The sequence below is a fragment of the Nilaparvata lugens genome, chromosome 13 (genome assembly GCF_014356525.2).
Source record: "Nilaparvata lugens isolate BPH chromosome 13, ASM1435652v1, whole genome shotgun sequence".
Taxonomy (NCBI): domain Eukaryota; kingdom Metazoa; phylum Arthropoda; class Insecta; order Hemiptera; family Delphacidae; genus Nilaparvata; species Nilaparvata lugens.
In genome coordinates, this window is record NC_052516.1 from 15,287,929 (window position 1) to 15,307,509 (window position 19,581).

The window sequence follows — 19,581 nt, forward strand, 5'->3', positions numbered from 1 at the left end:
TCTCGACCAGGATAGAGCGTTGCACACTTCAGTCTGCTAGCGCTACTTGGTCGGGGGTTCGAATCCCTTTGGCGGGTATGGACGTTTGATCATCTCATCAAATCACCCTCGCAATTTCCATTACCCATGCAAAAAGGTCATTCGGGCGACATCCGCTATAAAAAGAAACGAAGATAAATTAGACCTTCATTGCAACTTAATATGAATCTCCCTGAACTGTTGGTCCCACCCCGTTTGATAGTAAAGCTATAGAAGATAATAATTATTTAATCAGCCTAATAGTGATTGTTGTGGGTAGAGGCCACTCAAAGGCCCGGTTGCACAACAGCCGGTTAAATTTTAACCGTGATTAATTTCACGAGAACCAATCAGAAAAGAAGGATTCTCTGATTGTTTCTCGTGGAATGAATCACGGTTGAAATTTAATAGGCTGTTGTGCAACCGGCACAAACACTGGAAGTAAGCAGGTAGAAGTGAAACGCTCTCACTCTTTCACAGTTAACAAAATCATCATTCCTTCTTTATTTGCATGTTTACTCTCCGCTGTCAAAATAATTATGATTGAGGAGAAAAATTAACTACCTATATGCTTCTGAGTTCCTAAAGGTCCCATCTACAGACCGAATAAACACTACACTGAATTTCGGATTGATAGATTTGAGAAATACTGTAATCAATTTGAACTTTCCAATAAAAAAAAGGAAATAAAAATCGCAATATTTCTGCTAGAGTTTGAGAAAATTTAAGGAAGTTGCAATAATATTTCTGAAAAAAAAACAAGGTCAACAGACCTCAGAACAATATCAATAAAAGAGTTCTGCTTTATTCAAATTCTGTTTTTATTTTTTTTGTATTAAATATTCATTCTAATCATTAGAATACAAAATATTAATCACATGTGAATAATATTTCTATGATTTTAAAATGGATATTACATTACATTACAATTATATGCGATGCGGCAATTTATAATAACGTTTTGAAAATGGCGGCTTAATGCAGTGCCATCAGAGATTCTAGTTTTACTTTTAGTTCAATTTTTCATCAAGTTATTTCCATGAAAATCAATGTAATGTGTCATTCTAATTTATTTTTTTAAATTCTATGTAAAAATTTGATAGAATAAAAGGTAGAAATCGAGAAAGTTTGGGTCTTTGCAATTATTGATGAAATACCATTATTAAGTCACCAGTGCAGCAGTCGAGAAATTCTGTGACGTTTGACGCAACTTGGTTATGATTTTGGAAATAAGCAATACGATTTTGTGTTAAAATGTTGGAAATATTTATTTGATTTCAATATTGTGTTAGTGTTTTGAGAAAATAATTCAATCAACGGCTAGAAAACAATTATTGTTGAAAATGAGCTTTGCGGACAAGCAAGTTGGCTCCATGAAGGATTGGCTCACGACTCTCGAAGGTCTTCATGTCAAGAGAGGAGAGATGAACAAATTAATTATGAATTATTTGGTTACTGGTAGGTTTTAAATGAATTTTATTCATTAGTATTCATACTGTTCAATTATTTGACAAATTGATTGAATAGCTCTTGTTAATTATTATTGATTTTGTGTTTACAAAGCCTGCTGTTCGTCCATTGTCTGACGATTGCAAGTTACAACAAAGAGCTGTGATCTGAAAATGCCCTATTAAAATTCAAATTTAATATTAATTGAGATATTCTTAAAATGAAATTATCAATTTTTCATTGAATAAAATTTCTGATTGGTTGATTTTTTTGGGTTAAACTAGGCCTACAGTATATCAAAATATGATCTAAAAACCTTGAGGAATAGTTTTGTTTTTGATCATTCCAAGTAATGCAAATTTGTAATTTTTGAATATAAATTAATTTTTTTAATAACAAAAATGAATTTATTAAAATCCGAGCCTTTGGTATGTTTGTTGATATGCTTTAGCAAGAACAATTCTGGAACAAATTCAGGTGCACTACGTACTTTTAGATCACGTTATAAAATGTTCTTGAAAAACTTGAATAATTGATCCTGGCTGTTTGCTTTGATATCTTCAAAGAAGATATAAATTTTCTTTTATTATTTTTGTTATTTGAACAAATGTTACATCATATTACAGTATTGGCTAAGTTAGGACTAGCTCATAAAAAATTAAGATAAAGAAAGGAAAAAAGATGTTGTCGAATTCCACTATAACATTTTTATTCACCAAAACTAGTTTTTGTTGCCTATGGCAACATCTTCAGTCGTAGATGAACTGAAGATGTTGCCATAGGCAACGAAAACTAGTTTTGGTGAATAAAAATGTTATAGTGGAATTCGACAACATCTTTTTTCCTTTCTTTATCTTAATATGGAGAAGTTCCACAATATCTCTGATAAAAGTGTTCAATTCATAAAAAATTGTTTATACTTTCAAAAAACGGGAGTGTCTTTACTAGCCGACCTTCCTTTTGTAACAGAACCAATTTTTATTGGTTGTTCAAGTTGTATACTTTGTAAAAAACTTGAAGTAAAAAGAAACTGAAGTGTCTTCAGTTTAAAAAAAATTAAAGACTTCACTAGCCGACTTCTTATGAATAGTAATTCAATTCACAAGATATCATACGATACCTAGCTATTTTCGTCACTTTTTTATGTAGAATACTACATAGTAAAAGTTTTGAAGTATTTCTACTTTGAAAATAACATGAAGTGTCTCTACTTTGAAAATAACTTTAAAGCCTGGTTTTCACTAGTAGAGTTAGTGGTAAAGTAACTGGGATACTAACTCTACCGAGCTTACTCTACACTACTTGGTCGAGTAACTGTTTTCACTAAAATTGAGAATAGTAGGTAAAGTGTGTTGTCTAGTGAACAGAACTAACCTTATACGAAACATTCCGTAGAGTACTCTACTAGCTCGAGACTGTTTTCATTAGCGTAGTAGTGGTAGAGTAGAGTGAGAAGCGTTGGTGGGGGAAAGCAAGTGCTAGAGTACTATCCCACGGTGCTATCCCACTCTATTCTACTAAAAACTAGTATTCTACCATGACTCTACCATGAACGTTTTCATTGGGAGAGCTTACAAGATAGTTAGTGCTTGCCTAGGGAACTCTACACTAACTCTACTAATGAAAACCAGGCTCAAGAGTCTTCACTTTATACAAAACTTGAAGTGTCTTCAACACCTGACCTTTTTCCTGTGACTGAACAATCTATAGCAATTTTCCTCTTCGGTTTATGTTATGTAATAATGTGTAATACGTTGATTTGTTTGGCAGAGGGCTTCAAAGAGGCAGCAGAGAAGTTCCAGGTGGAGTCGGGCGTGCAGCCCACCATAGATCTGGATTCGATGGACGAACGCATCCGCATCAGAGACGCCATTCAGAGCGGACGCATTGAGGAGGCCACGCTATTGGTCAACCAGTTGCACCCTGAGTTGCTTGACAACGACCGATATCTCTACTTCCATCTACAGGTTAGTTGTTGATCTATTTGATTCCATGCCACTATTGGAATGGATTAGTGGGTTGAATGGAAGAGGGGGCTCTTATTGCCTCAATTTTGCCTACATCACTTTCATTGTAAAGTGTAAATAAAAGTCATCTATCAATTAGGGCCAAGCCACACGAAGCGTTTTTTAGGCGAGTCGGGAGGTTACGAGGCTGTCCGATTGACTGATCCCTGAACACTATTCCAATCAGCCAATAGGAGAGCTTCCTGCCCTGCCGACACGACTGAGAACGCGTAGAAAATGCTTCATGTGGCTTGGCCCTTATTATATAATTTTTATCAAGATTTTCTCCGATATAAGATCTCTGATACTACATAAGTCGAAATAAAATCAGTACAAATATTCTGTAGGCCTATACAAGTTTGATACAATCAGCTTGTTACACGTCGATCAATGAGATAGCATGTTGAGTATGTTGTGACTGTGTAATGTGGCTCATATGTAATGTGGAGTGATCCGTGGTCTAATGGATAGAGTGCTTGCGTAACAGCATAGAGATCCCGGGCTCAAACCCTGTCATTACCAAAAGTTTTTTAACCAGATCACTCCCGTGTTTTTTTTTCAATTTTTATTGCCATTCTTTTTTTTTACAAACAAGTGAAACAAAAACATTCTTATAATGTTATAACTAATTATAATCTAAACTAATCTAAAAAACATATTCAACGAATGTTTTCTTTTATTTTAATATTGAAATAATGGGCTCTCCCAGAAAAGCTAATGCTTGAGCTCTGGAAGAGAGTTCAAAAATGTTAAAGGTAATTAGGATGGATGTCTAAGACAATTTAATTAGTACCAGAAGAAACAAATATGCAATATAAACACTAGAATATAAATGTACAATATAACAATGTAAGCACTAGAACAAAAAGTCAATTAATCTTCTGAAATCTCAAGTCCGAAGTAAACTTTCCTACATACCCTACATTCTATTTAGTGTTGACGTTAAATTGTCGGTCCCGGCTGAAGTATGATAGTCGTAAGGCTCATTGACGGCTCAAATGATATATTAAGACGGTGGGATCTTCCCGCAAGGGACTCCCCACCTACAAAAGCCATACGAATTTACTTTTTTTGTGGCTCATAAGCTGTACAATTGGCAGCTCAGTCATACAAAACAAAGATCAATAACAAACGTAATATATAGCTGTGTCAGGAAATGCGCTTAGGATAGTAAATTAATGATAATCAGGTGCTGACGTTAGGTCTATAACTTAAGGGCTGGTTTCCGAGCTCGGGATTTAGCCAAGTACAAGACATTGAACAGCTGGCGTCTTTGAATCACTACCGTTTTGTGTCTCCGCACTTGTGCCAAATCCTTTGTTGGCTATGAAGAAAAATAATGCATAAAGCATAAAACTAATAAGTAAATTAAACAGCTGGAGTCAGAAAATTGGCTTTCCGAAACAGGGCGCAGTCATAGTCACAGTCACGTTTAAATTAAATTTCAAAAAACTAGAAAATTTAACACAAAATATAATAAAGAGAAAATAGTGTAAAGTTTCAACTATTTTGAACTATTTAGGAATGTCTAATTTTGTCAAGGAAAAACGTTTTCAATTTATAGAAATTAGAAAATAAAGATTCTTATAAAAACTGTGACTACGCCCCGTTTATGAAATCCAATTTTCTGACTCCAGCTGTTTAATAAAGTCTAGAACTGAGCTAAATCCCAAGCTCGGAAACTGGTCTTTAGTGTTTGATTCTACCTTTAAATTGCTATTTACAGGAAAAGTAGAGTTGGAAATTTACTGATGACCAGTTTTTTTTTATTACCTCACATTTCATAACTTAGCATTTTAGAGAGATGTTTGTTTAATGGAAATTGATGAGAAGTGACGTGAGGAATACCACTGTCCGCCAGTAACAATCCTACTCTACATTCTCTGTCTATATGCCGCTTTAGAAGCATTAAACACATTTAAGGCAATAAACTATTTCTGGAAGTTGTGAAATGATTAAAATCAGGTGTATGATATATCAGGTAAATAAATGATATTGAATGTAAATAAATGATATTAAATATAAATTACTGTCCACCGATCGTAACTTGGCTTCTGAGGTCTGAGGCGTAGGGGGGAAATGAACGAGTGGCGCCATGTTGTTGACGACTCGGTAGTGTGACTACAAACCGTGCTCACTAATAAAGCTATTCACCATTCAGTTTTCAGTTTTGTTTCCGCAGCTGACTTAAACGTCGAAATGTTGTGTTATTTTTTCATTAAGTTAGTAGCCGTTTTAAAATAGTTATAGCGATTTATTAAATTAGTTTTAAAATAGTTATAGTGATTCTGTGGAATAGCCTCCGTAGAACTAGCATTTTTACAATGTCACAAACTGGGGAAACTTCTAATTGTCACAACATGGATGTACATTTTAATTATTTTTACTAAAATATATGTTGGATGAACAGTATTGAAAACCAATAGAGAGTAACTTAACCATTATCCCCATTATATTGTCATAAAATCCACCCTTTTTAGTAGGCCTAAATCTAAAACTCTATTATTTTATGTAACAACTAAAAACGTTAGGATGTAATTTTACTTATAGATCACTGGTTAAATTACAAATTTGGTGGGATGGAAATTGCTTAATTACATTTGGCGAAGGCAAATAGACCATAGCGTTTGTTTACTCGCTACCTGGCTCTCCAGTGCCATATGTCACGCCTAAAACTAGATCGACTGCATTCCTTCCAGAGGCCAAGTTACGAGCGGTGGACAGTATATGATCAGGTTTTGCAACTACACCTGATCGAGCTGGCGATTCCGTTTGTTTAGCAACATTATATTCATTTTGTGACTTTTGTTGATTTCGATGTTTGCAGCAACTGCACCTGATCGAGCTGATCCGTGGCGGAAAGGTGGAGGAGGCGCTGAAGTTCGCACAGGACCAGCTGAGTGAGGCGGGCGAGGCCGACCCAACTGTTCTCAACGAGTTGGAGCGAACCCTCGCGCTGCTCGCATTCGACGAGCCTCAAGTCAGTCCGTTCAGCGACCTCCTCGATCAGACGCATCGTCAGAAGGTCAGTCAAGTCTTCCAATCACTCACTAGGCTAGTTTCACACACATTCGGTTCGTTTCCGATAAGTGTGAAACGGTAATTCGGTTTGAATTCGGTACCGAATAGGAACCGCATAGAACCGAACGCTCATTTGACTCTAATAAATTCCATCAGGTTCAAATTCGTTTCTAGCGAAGGGCTACTTTCACACACTTTCGGTTCGTTTCGTTTTCGGCAAATTCCGATAAGTGTGAAACGGTAATTCGGTTTGAATTCGGTACCGAATAGGAACCGCATAGAACCGAACGCACATTTGACTCTAATAAATTCCATCAGGTTCAAATTCGTTTCTAGCGAAGGGCTACTTTCACACACTTTCGGTTCGTTTCGTTTTCGGCAAATTCCGATAAGTGTGAAACGGTGATTCGGTTCCGAATAGCAACCGCATAGCACCGAACGCCCCCTCGACACGAATAGGTTTTATCATATTATTCCAATTCGTTGCTAGGAAACCGGAAATAAAAGCAATATTTTTCTGATATCATGATTATCTGTTTGAAAATTTCCCATGTCCAAATCATGTGGTAAATTCATTTCTGTTAGTTCTCTAGACTACTTTTTTCTCATTGAATAGTTTGCTAAAAAAATAATATAAAGATAAATTAAAACTCAGGGAGAATATTTTTATTATTTTTATTTTTCCATGAAAATTACATGCTTTTATTAATGGAGAGAAGAAATGAACGTTATGTACCATGTGTCATAATTGAAACAAATTTTCAATCCAAAAAAAATCACTCTGAACATCCAAAATTAATATAATCAAAAATAAACTTTTCAAATAGTTCACAATTATTTTTAATTAAATTGAAAATTTTGTTGTTCAAGAAACCACATCTTACTATTTGAACACCAGCTTTTATATTTTATTACCAGCATGAATTATTGTAAAAATCCAAACACAGCTGTGTTTGAGAAGAAAATACCTCATTAGAACCGTACGAATTAAAACCTGATATGTTTGAAAGCCTCATTTGTTTTCGGCAACGAACCGAACCGAAGGCAATGAACCTTAGGTTACAGGTGTGATGACATTCAAATCAAATTCAGATCTTGATTATTTTTCTGATCTTTCTTCTTTTGATGACATTGAACGCGTGCTTGTGCAATTGCACGTCGAATCATGTATGAGCCGAAAAACAAGATCTGGAAACTGCCATTGAAACACGTTGTGACTTGCATGTAGCTGCTCACTGAACGCACCAGCAAGTGCTCGCGTTCAGAGTGAGTGGTTCATATTGCTCTTTCCAGATTTTGTTCCTCATCTGCATGCTGGGTGGTGCATAACCAAGCTTGCACTTGCATATAATTATGCACATTCAAAGTGATCACGCCCTTAGATAAATGCTGTCATCCACTCATATCATTCTTATTTAAAGAGTTTGACAAATTTACGACAGAACTTGAGTATGTGGCCTAGGCCCGACTTAAAATTAAACACTGGTGTGCCTTTTGTATGCTTGCTACCATCGGACTCCCGATAAACAGTGGTTGACAACATTTCTTTGTGCTTACTCATTACGGAGAAATAACAAGTCACTCACAATACTAATGTCATAATAATTTGAATCTATAGATGTTGGTTCTTCAAGTGATAGTCCTCACAACAGGAGTAGCAAGCACATGTTGAATCATCTTATCAATGTGACGACAGAGCCAATCGCTTGTGAACTAACATCATATTCATATCAATCTTATTAAACATATTTTTTTTGAAGTAAGTTTAGTAAATACACTTTTGTTAACCAAGTGTAAAAATTATCTTTTGGAAAGATCATCCAAGATTTTTTTATTTATTTCTTATTTTACAAAGGCGACTTTCTAGAAGAGTATTTTAAGCCTAGATGATGATGATGATGAGATGAATGATAATACAATGATGTTAGCGTTATGAATGAATAAAATGATAGGTTATGCTATCCACTTGAATAACAACTAGAAAATTTTAAATGTTATGAATGAATAAAACTAGAAATTTCAAATGTTATGAATGAATAAAATGATAGGTTATGCTATCCACTTGAATAGCAACTAGAAATTTTTAATTTGATTTGATTAAAAACCAAATATAACAGAATGATTACATAAAAAAAGTTTGTTTCATACTGTAAAAGTAACTTACAGTTAAACATACTGTTAAGAGAAATGACGTTTTCCAACTTCTCATGAGCATTCAGACTGTTTGAAATTTGGGTTTGAACTCGACAATAGTACTTTTTTCAACTTTGCTTAGCGCCCCTAGAAAGTTCAAAAACGTCAAACAAAGGAACAAATTATATTAATATTTGACATTTTTTCCTCTTTCCAACCATATTGTTAGAATTAAATTTTGACTGATAGTTTTCGAGTTATTGACGTTTTTCAAAAATATCGAAAAATCTAAGTACGAGTATCTCTAAAACTAAGGTCGATATATGAACATTTCACTGGACTTTTTGTGTAGTTGGGAAGTTGATATTGTGGTAATTATTCATATTAAATGAAAAAGACTATGTAGTCTTGAGTCATAGAAAAAGACTATGAAAATGTAGTCTTTTTCATTCAATTTATTATGAAAACTTTATTAAGAAAGTTTAGGAAGATTTTATTAAGGATAAAATAACAAAAACCAAATTGAGATTAATAAGATCGTGGGTAAAACAGAACTATTATTTTAAAATTGAGTTGGCTAAATCAACAATTTTTGGTAATATTAATTGTATCAAAATTATTAAAACTTGACAATTTTTATATTATTTTTCTGTGTATCTATATTTTGTTTATCAAGTGACTATTGATAAAATTCAACATCCATAGATTATCATCCATCAACAGAATTGTATCAATTGTACTGCTGTTATTAGATTAAAAAATGTATTTCTTATTTTTAGAACTTGTGGCTGGAGCTCAAGGCTTCTTTTTCCAGTCACGCCAAAAACTATTGTAATTTAATGATTATTTTGTTTGTAAAAAATATTTCTTGTATTTCGCAATAAATTCATTATTCATTCATTCATTTTTCTGGACATTTTTTGTTGCAAATTCCATGTTGGATCTATGGTCTTCGACTGTGGCACCTTTCGTGGGAGACTGTATTTATTCATCTTAATGGCATTAGCCTATTTATTGCACTACAGCCAATTTTGTTCCATGTTTCACTCTCACTCGATTCCCATCATGTAACAACCATTGCATCAATGAATGTTTGATTGAAACAATTTTGTTATTTTTGTCAGGTTGCAAGTGAACTGAACGCAGCCATACTGAAAATGGAACACCAGGAACCGACCACACCCCGGCTCTACACTCTGATCAAGATGATTCTGTGGTCGCAGGACGAGCTGGACAAGAAGAAGGTCAAGTACCCGAAGATGACCGACCTGGGTTCGGGTACCATCGAGTCGCCCAAGTGACGATTGGTCTCCCCCCCGCCCGTCGACCACTCCATGGACACGCACGACTTCTATCAGGGACAGTAGGCCGACGTCTAAAAAACCAACCTAACATAAATAATTGGTCGAGTGTGACCCGAAAAAGTGGTTTGCATAATTTAGAAAAGTTAAGGCAGAACCTTGGAAATGGTAGTTCAGGATAGGATTGGATCACCCAATGAACTCACGACTTCTATCAGGGACAATAGGCCGACGTCTAACCTAACCTGACCTAAAAAGTGGTAGTCTTGAAAAGTGAAGGCAGAACTTTATAAATTGTAGTTTTGGTTAGGATTAGATCACCCAATGGAAACTCACTCACGATATCATTCTATCAGGGTCAGTAGGCTGACGTTCAACCTAACCTAACATCAAAAAGTGGTTGTGTGACCTGAAAACGTGATTGCATCTTGCTTAATCTAGAAAAGTAAAGGCACCTTATAAATAGTAGTTCTGGCTAGGATTAGATCACCTAATGGACACTCACGATATCTATCAGGGACAATAGGCCAACGTCTAACCTAACCTAACATAAAAAAGTGGTTGTGTGACCTGAAAACATGATTGCATCTTGCATAATCTAGGAGAGTGAATGCAAAATCTTATAAATGGTGGTTCTGGTTAGGATTAGATCACCCAATGGACATCAGGATCTCTGTCAGTGATAGCAAAACGAAATGGTGACATCCAACTTCAAAATTTCAAAGCAATCTGAAAACGTGGTTACGTGGTTGCATAATTTTAAAAAATGATGGCCAGACCAAAAAAGTGGTTGTTCAAATAGAAATAGATGACTGGCTAGCCAGCAATCATGGTTTGGAAAGAAAGTAGCTGACCTCTCATAAGAGAAATGACTGACCTAACCTAAGAAAGTAACATCTAAAGATGTGTACTAAAAACCTGAAAAGTTGTTCTATTTCAACATAGATAAAAAGTGATGTTGGCCTGGAAACTGAAAATGATTGATTTATTAGGAGAATGATTGAATAGCCTTGAAGTGATACCTTAATATCTGATTGCAATAACTAAAATGTGATTTTTCAACTTCATAGAATTAATGCCTAGCCTTGGAAGTGATCTTATTATTGAAACAGGATGGTTGATGGCCTTTTTTAATGGGAAAATGACTGATCAACCTAACCTATAGTAAAATTAATACAAAAGCTAGAAATGTGATTGTTAAACTTCAAAAAGTTAGCTGCCTATCCTAGAAAGTGATTTTGATCTTGGAAACCAAGTGTTTGACTTTTTCTAAAAGTGTTACGTCCTCTCCCTCCTGAAGCTGTGTCCCCGTCTAGTGACTAAAAGGATATGACTGACTCCTCTCCACACATTAGGGTTAGTAAATACTTGAAAATATTGCCTCACATTTTTACTATTGACTGATGCTAAGCATATTATGGTATTAGATTAATATTTGTTGATTGATCAATTTTGAAATAAAAAATAGAAAAAACTTATACATCAATTATTGGTAGCCTACCTAATCTATTGATTGAATAGAATCTAAGAGTTAAGCCACGTTTACACCAAAATTGTCATCTGAGATTCGAACAGATTTCTGTGATTTCTTGACAATTACTTAACTCTGAAGCACAGCAACATTTAACGTGTTATCTATAGAAAAAATTGAAAACTTTTTTGAAGAAAAAAATATTCGTGAACATTTTGTTGACAACACTGGTGTAAACGTGGTTCAAGGATAACAATTTTAATAGTCCAATCTTGATACTTGCCTATATTTACAAAAAATAGAATATTTTAAGGTAATTAACATGGTATTAGAATGATACCATATAATAATATTCAATATTTATTAAGAGAAAATACATTCTATGGATATTTGTCGAGTAACATAGAATTTTAAATAATTTATTGAATTTGTTTTGACTGTGCTTAAAGTAGCATGATAATTATTAGAGTTGAATATGATGATACTCGTCCTGGATACAATAAGACTCCAATATAATATCAGTTTTAATAATATATAGATTATAGTAAGTATTTTACATGACTTTTTTAATTGGATGTATTCTTATTTATTACAGATATTCAACCAATTTTTGAATTTTGAAAAATACCACCAAATTCTATAGTATAACTTAGTACATGTAATAACCTATCAGTTTTTAACTGTAGAAGTTGAATTAACTAACCCTTTTCGAATATATACTTGACATTAGATTAACATTAATCAGCTTTATATAATAGTAATACAATGAAATAGAAACACTCAGATTATGTCAATTCTAAATTTATTTATGGTACAGGATCATGGTTTCGTGGCCACATAAAGTCCGAGATAAATTACTTTTAACATGAAGAGGAGAAACCCTCATAGATCCCCTCATAAACCCACTTTTTAGATCATATCATGAAGCTGACTCAGCCACAAAATCTTGTATTATAAATAAATGTGTAAATGGTCATATAATACCATTATAAAAGGTCTTGTACTATAAATAAATGTAGCCTAGAATTCACAAAATCTGTGTGTTTTTATTTCATTATACTCTACTCTATGGATTTTCTGAATATTAACTCTTTTTATGAGTATAGGATGAACTTTATTTGATGAAAATTATGATTGTAGAATCATTCAATGATAAGATCTCTAATATTGTTATTGTGTTTGTATTCTCAGTGTTTTTCAGCTTGAAATTTTGAAAATAGAACATTTTGATGTGAACACTTTTCGATGAAATTTGTGACTTAATGTTGAAGAAATCGACATTTTTGGACACTAGACTATAATATTGTCTACTTGAGGTATGATAATGTTTATTTGTTGTGATTATGATACTAAAGCAATGTTTGATTATACAATATTGTATTATTGTTGTTTGGATTAAAATTTGTAGAAGGTAGAGGGCGTGGTTTATTGATTCCTTAGATTCTGAGGTGTTGGTAATATGTTATAGTATAGTATTTATTGTTTGAGTATTCAAATGATTCTCATTTATTGATTATTTTATAAAAGATTATTTATTGAACTGATCATATAAAAATAATTAATTCTTACCTTAAATAACGTTAATAGGTGTTAACACTTAACCATTAGGCTAGAAACACACGAGGCGTTTTTACTCTGGCGGCAGACGACTCCTCTGCCGAGTTTCAATATGCTCTTCGATTTGGCAGTCGCTCGATGTGCCACTTAATAAGGCTGGCCGCTAACGACAGGACACGCATGATGAACATGTGTGTACACATATATGTTCAACTCAACTCACACTTATGTGACTCAGGTCGAGAAGAGACTTGACTCTAGTCGAGAGCATGTGTTTTCAAATGGTGACAGTCGCGGAGACTAGAATCGACTGGTCTGAGTGTCGCCATTTGGAAACACATGCTCTCGACTAGAGTCGAGTCTCTTCTCGACCTGAGTCGTGTAAGTGTGAGTTGAACCTTAGATGCCTCTTGTGTCTATATAAGCGTCTAATCGATCGGCAGACGAGTCGTCTGTCGACTCGTCTGGAAAAAAGCCTCGTGTGTATCTAGCCTTATAACAGTAGTCTATCGTCATGCAAGTAAAGTTGTTTGGTGGTGGAACGGCAGAAACATTTTGGAGTTATTACTAGTAATTAATTGGAATAGTTATCAATAATAGAATTATTCTGAGAGTACATCCAGACCATAATTCAATTACTGTACATCAATGTTGATTCAGTCTCTGACTGTAGGCCACCTTAGTGTTCTCCTTATATAGTATTTATATTATATTTCAAATTATTGTTGATACGAAATAAAAATCATCAGTAGGGACCATTTATATTTTATAAAATTTTGAACTCATCTATTTCACTACCCTATTCATGACTTACTGCAAGTAATTATTAGTTCTAATTAGTTAATAATTAGTTATTTAACTATTTTTGACGAAATTTCAGTCAGCTTCCTTGAATAAAAGTTATTATAAACTAGTACTCACGTAGAGCGCTTTCGGGTTTTTTCACAGAAGGCGTTTTTGATTGGTTAAATTTTAACCGTGATTTAATTACATGAGCACCAATCAGAGAAGGCGCTTCTCTGATTGTTTTTCGTTGAATTAATCACCGTTAAAATTTAACGCGCTGTTGTGCAATCGGCACTCAGTGTTGAAAATGGGTTTGAGAAAACCCGAAAGCGCTCCACGTGAGTACTTGACTAGTTTTAATAACTTTCATTCAAAAAACCTGGCTGTAGTGTCGTCAAAAAATAAAGCTTTGATAAAATATAAAAGGGTACTGATGATTTATATTTCATTTCAATGATACATATTAGTACTTTAGTAGTCCTATAAAAGAAAAGTGAATATTCAATTTATCGATATTTATTTAAAAATATATTCGATATTTTCAATTTGTCTTACATTGTCAGGTCTGACAAGACTTATGGCAAACACTTATAAAATTAAACAAAACAAACAGAAAAATAACACTTCTAAATTTAAATACAATACATAGTGAAAAGTATTAGTGGAAATTAATACAATTGATGAAAATAATCTGTGCTAATTTATTGGATGGGCAGAATTCACAGGGAAGAGGAAATTCGAAAGGTACATGTGGGAGGATATTAAGGCTTGGTGAGGGGTAAGGATGTGGAATATGGAGGATTATGGATATAAAGGAACCGGGATTTTCGGTAGGGTTCTACCACTCTAGCACCTTGGGTTGTTGGGACGCTAGGCCTGCTATTCTAGACCGGCAGCACCACGGCCAAACTATTAATTGAATGAGATTGATGAAAAGATTGGAAAAAATGGAGCAAATAAAATAAATGAGAATGGAGCAAATAGAAATAAATAAATGGAGCAAATAGAAATAAGAATGAGAAAATATACGTATATTTTGAGGGCACCAGAAACTCCAATCTCATTATTGCCTTCATAACTTTATATGTTATATGAGCATTGATAGTCTACCACGGTCTCTCAACAATCAATACCGAAGGTATAGTGAATCAATTTCCCTGAATATTTAATATCCAATTTGATAATGATATTACATGCGCGTGAAATGTATCAACTTTAACTGTTTGACATATTATAAGCTCCGACACGTGTCATGTCTCGCTGACATTTCACCACATTGTAGTGCATTACATTTTTTCATTCATGTGTAATCTATTTTATGAAGGCCTGATCTCAAATAACGTTCATCACTCAGTTTACATGTAGTGTATTATTATAATAGGACTGCAGACTGCTGTTATATGCTATACTATAGTAGGGGTGCTAACACATTTAGTTTAGCGAGTAGGTAACTTGAGCCTGATTTAACCCATCAATTTTTATTCTGTGTGTTGGAGGATTCATGAATAATATAATACAGGTCAATGATGAATGATAGAACATATTAATGGCAGGAACTTGTAGCAATTTAATATATTATTGAGGAATAATATACGGTATGATTTGCAATTTATTTGCATTTATTTGCAATACAAATGAGACTAAAGTAATAACATTGGTAGATAAAATAATAAGGTAGTCCTTGTGCTATTTTTCTTCCAAATTTGTAGGTGACACAGTCCAAGATGAGTTTACAATTTCACGTGTACAATTTTCACAAAATTCTAGTCCAAAATAAACATGAAAACTATAAATTTTGAATTTATAAGGCTTGAATTAATAAATTGATTAGGAATATTCCACTCAATTACCTCTTGTAACAAATAATATTGAGTTATTGAAGAAAACAAACTTGTAAACACTATTATAATAGATATGACATATTATTCTGGGTCATATTTTTTATGGTCCAGAAAGTAGGTTATGTTCTTCCACTTTATAAAATCAATTCTGATTGAATTTAGGATGCCTGCAGGAAGAGTCCATTTAGAAGCGAAACATATTTACACCTACTGGGAAAAGAGATTGATTGATTGAGTACTTTATTTATGTAGATTACAATATATACTGGCTTATACACTTATATACAATAGCTTACAATACAGCAAAATTATAGATGAATTTACATAATATAGACTAAGAAAATAATTATTGAACTGTATATGATATGAAAAGTATAAGAGATATAGGAAGGCCGAGGAAAAGATGGGTAACGAACAGGTTATTTACTAGACCCAATCTTTGAAGTGACGAAGAAGAAGAAGATTTATTATTGAATTGAATATCTGTCAGATTACCACAAGACCTCTATTTTCATCAATTCACGTATGTGAATGTAGTTACCCCCACACCAAATAGGACATAATTCTTTTTCTTCTTCTTCTTCTTCTTCTCCTGTTTTTTCTTTTTTTTCTTCTTCTTCTTCTTCTCCTCCTCCTGTTTCTTCTTCTTCTTCTTCTTCTTCTTCTTCTTCTTCTTCTTCTTCTTCTTCTTCTTCTTCTTCTCTTCTTCTTCTCCTCCTCCTGTTTCTTCTTCTTTTTCTTTTCTTCTTCTTCTTATTCTTCTTCTTCTTTTGGCATTACAGCTCGATGTGAGCTTTAGCCTCTCGCACAAGAGCCCTCCACACATCACGTTCACATGCCTATGACTATAATATATGACATTAATCATATTGATGGATTATAGGAAAGTATTAATATATGCATGTAATCAGTATCAATCCATTATCACTTTCTATCAGAATTCAATTCTCATCAGATAGAATAAATTCATTTTTTAGTACCTATCCTGTTAGTGTTTGAGAGAACGCCTGAAAGGTTATACAGAGTATAAACGTTCATTGTTGTAAATTTCAATAATTATTGTTGACCTCCTATTGTCAACACTTATGCCCGGCAGATTTAATGGCCATTTAGATTTAATAAGAGTCCTGGAAACCCGACACTACTGTTGTAAATTTGAATGTGATACTGTATTAATTTGAAAATATCAGATTATTTTATTACCTACCGGTACCTTTTGTGAATTTAACCGATTGATCATGAAGTCAAATCCAATGAGAAACTAAACTATCCATAAACTATCAATATATAAACTTTATGATGTGTAGTGATGTATATGGGCCGCTCTGTATATTAGTTTGAAGTGAATTAATCAGTTACTGTGATTTATTTTGTGCAAAATATTTTATATTTGCTTGGTTTGAAATAATTAGTTCTTTAATTGCTAGTGCTTTTCAGTTTTGAAGCATCTAAATTTGAAAATTTACTTTGTGAAAATATTTGAGGACTGGGAATTTTGTGAATTGAAGAACTACAAGACTTAACCTATTTCGGACTATGTGTTATCTAAATTTGGGAGAGGAATAGCACAAGGTTACCTTATTTTACCTCTCCCTATCATTTTGATAATGTACTTACTGCATAAATGAATAGAATGAATATTTAATTTGGGCGTTCACTCTCAACTTCAGTTCTTGAGTATGGTCCCAAAATTGATGTAAATAAATAATTAAATTAACGTTCTAATTTATAATTTTTACTAAGTAGCACTGATTGGGAGAGAAAAACTAAGGATACTCCTTGTACTATTTCCATCCCACACTTTTAATTAAAAGTTTCCATTATTTTGTCAGATGAATCAACTCATATTTGACAAAAATATAGCCTGTAGTTTGTTTTAAAAACATGGCCGATCCTGATATTAGAAAAGTCCTACGTTTACACCAGCTTTGTGGAGCATTTCCCTTTGATTTAACCGAAGATAAACAGCTCAGACTTAATTTAAAATTAGTTGCCTACTCTATATTATTAGTTTGTTTTACTAATTCATACTTCATATATCTCTATTTATATTCAGGTCTACTAGATTTCGAAAACAAACTGCCCAAAAACATAGTTTCCCAACTTAGTATAATTTTTGAAACGGTTGTTTTTCTATCAAGATTTGTCAACGTGTTATTTTGCTGGAACTCGATCATAAGTAATGTGAATAATTATCACGCAGTTGATGATCATTTTCGAGAAATCGGGTTTTCTTTGAACTACATGCACGGAGAAAATCCATTGAAAAATCTGTTAATATCTTTATATGTTCTTTTCACGTTTTTAATAGTTGATTTTATTGCAGACTTTGTTATATTGGGTAACAATGATTTTACTATCATGTTTTGGTTGTATTTAGTTGTAGTTCTGGCTTACAATCGTTTGATTTTATTTCTCACAATAAGTTTAATCTTTGATTTACAAAACAAATTCTATACCCTGAACAGCATCTTACTGAATGTTGGGTCAGTATATACAAGTGAGGACTTTAAATCTGTTAGAATATTCGAAAATCCCCTGAATTTTCCACCTAAGACCTTGATAAAAACATTGAAAAAAGCGCGGAGCTATTGTGTTTTATTTTCAACCATACATAATGGTAACACTAGTTTTTATATTTTCTGCTATCTGGCCATGAATATATTGTCCATTATTGTTCACCTTTATTTGTTGATCATTGTTCTGAGAACATCTCACGAAAAATTGGAAATCATCTATCCAGTAGCCGTGTGCATATTGAAAGGAATAAGTCTGATAAGACTCATATCATCTCATTGTGCTACTCAAAAGGAGGCAAGTCTATTTTCCTAAATACAAAATACACTTTCTGCTCTATATTTATTTATTCATACATTGATAGATACAATATAATTCTCAAATATGAATGATTGGGAAAGGAACAACAGGCTTAAAGCCCAAAACTGTTCCTTTCCCAAATTTAGATAGAAATTGTCATGATTTTATCTTCAAAAATTAAATAATATCCAATTCACTTTTTCTTCTCTCCCATCTAGGCAAATAGAACTGCAATAGTTGTTCATAGACTGTTGAAATATGGAGACATATCAAATATAGCAAATGAGGTAAGAATATTTTATGCAGCAGTAGGTAAACCATATCATTATATATAATGAATTAAATATCGAGTACAGTCGAAATGTTAGATATAAATGGTATATAATATGGAGAAAAATATATATATAGGCCTACAGTCAGAAACTGAATAAATTGAATTAAGTTCAATCATGTAGTCGAATACCAAAAGGTTTTAATAAATAAATAAAAGGTAGAAGGTAAGTAGGCCTACCATCGTAAATATGTAAGGTAATTTGATATTTTTTCTATCAGCATTAAAATAAGGCCTGGGCTGGCCAATAAAACAAAACAATGTGTATTGTATGAGAATATGTGATATTAAATGAAAATTAATAATAAAATACTCTGACAAAATAAACAAGAATGGGAATTAACGGGAATGAACCAACTAACCTATGGTCACAAATGCACTAAAGGTAAAACCAGATTTCTTTTTATTTTTACAAAATATAATTTTTTCAGTTCAGATTAGAATTTCATTCTATTTTTTCTCTACAATTACCATCGTTTTGCCTTTGTACTTTGGATTCCTCTCATATTAAGCAGGTACCGTAGTATCTTAGAGGACATGTCACTGGTTCTAGAATCTATCAATCAATTTTCAATATAAATTGAATCATTTTACACACTCATTATTCAAGCATTATTTAAAACTTTCAAAAAACAATTCAATATATCAAACATTTAGAATAATGTAGCCTATTATCTCCATGTTTACTTTTTTGCAGCTTCAGCATTTCTCACTTGAACTTTTGCATGAAAAATTCCGTTACAGTATTTATGGATTGTTCGACATTGATTACACACTCATAACAACAGTAAGTGGAAAATTTATGTTTTTATAAAATTATCTGAAACATCAATTCTTACTATTCTTGTCC

The 19,581-nt window shown here is 33.2% G+C and overlaps 1 protein-coding gene across 1 annotated transcript; it reads left to right on the plus strand.

Annotated features, from left to right (window-relative positions):
• Positions 1-1,185: 1,185 nt before the first annotated feature.
• Positions 1,186-12,813, plus strand: LOC111054999 (glucose-induced degradation protein 8-B homolog). Its single transcript, XM_022342141.2, has 4 exons — positions 1,186-1,476; positions 3,238-3,434; positions 6,301-6,498; positions 9,752-12,813. Exons 1-4 carry the CDS (start codon positions 1,362-1,364, stop codon positions 9,926-9,928), a joined length of 687 nt encoding a protein of 228 aa, XP_022197833.1. The 5' UTR covers positions 1,186-1,361; the 3' UTR covers positions 9,929-12,813.
• Positions 12,814-19,581: the final 6,768 nt, after the last annotated feature.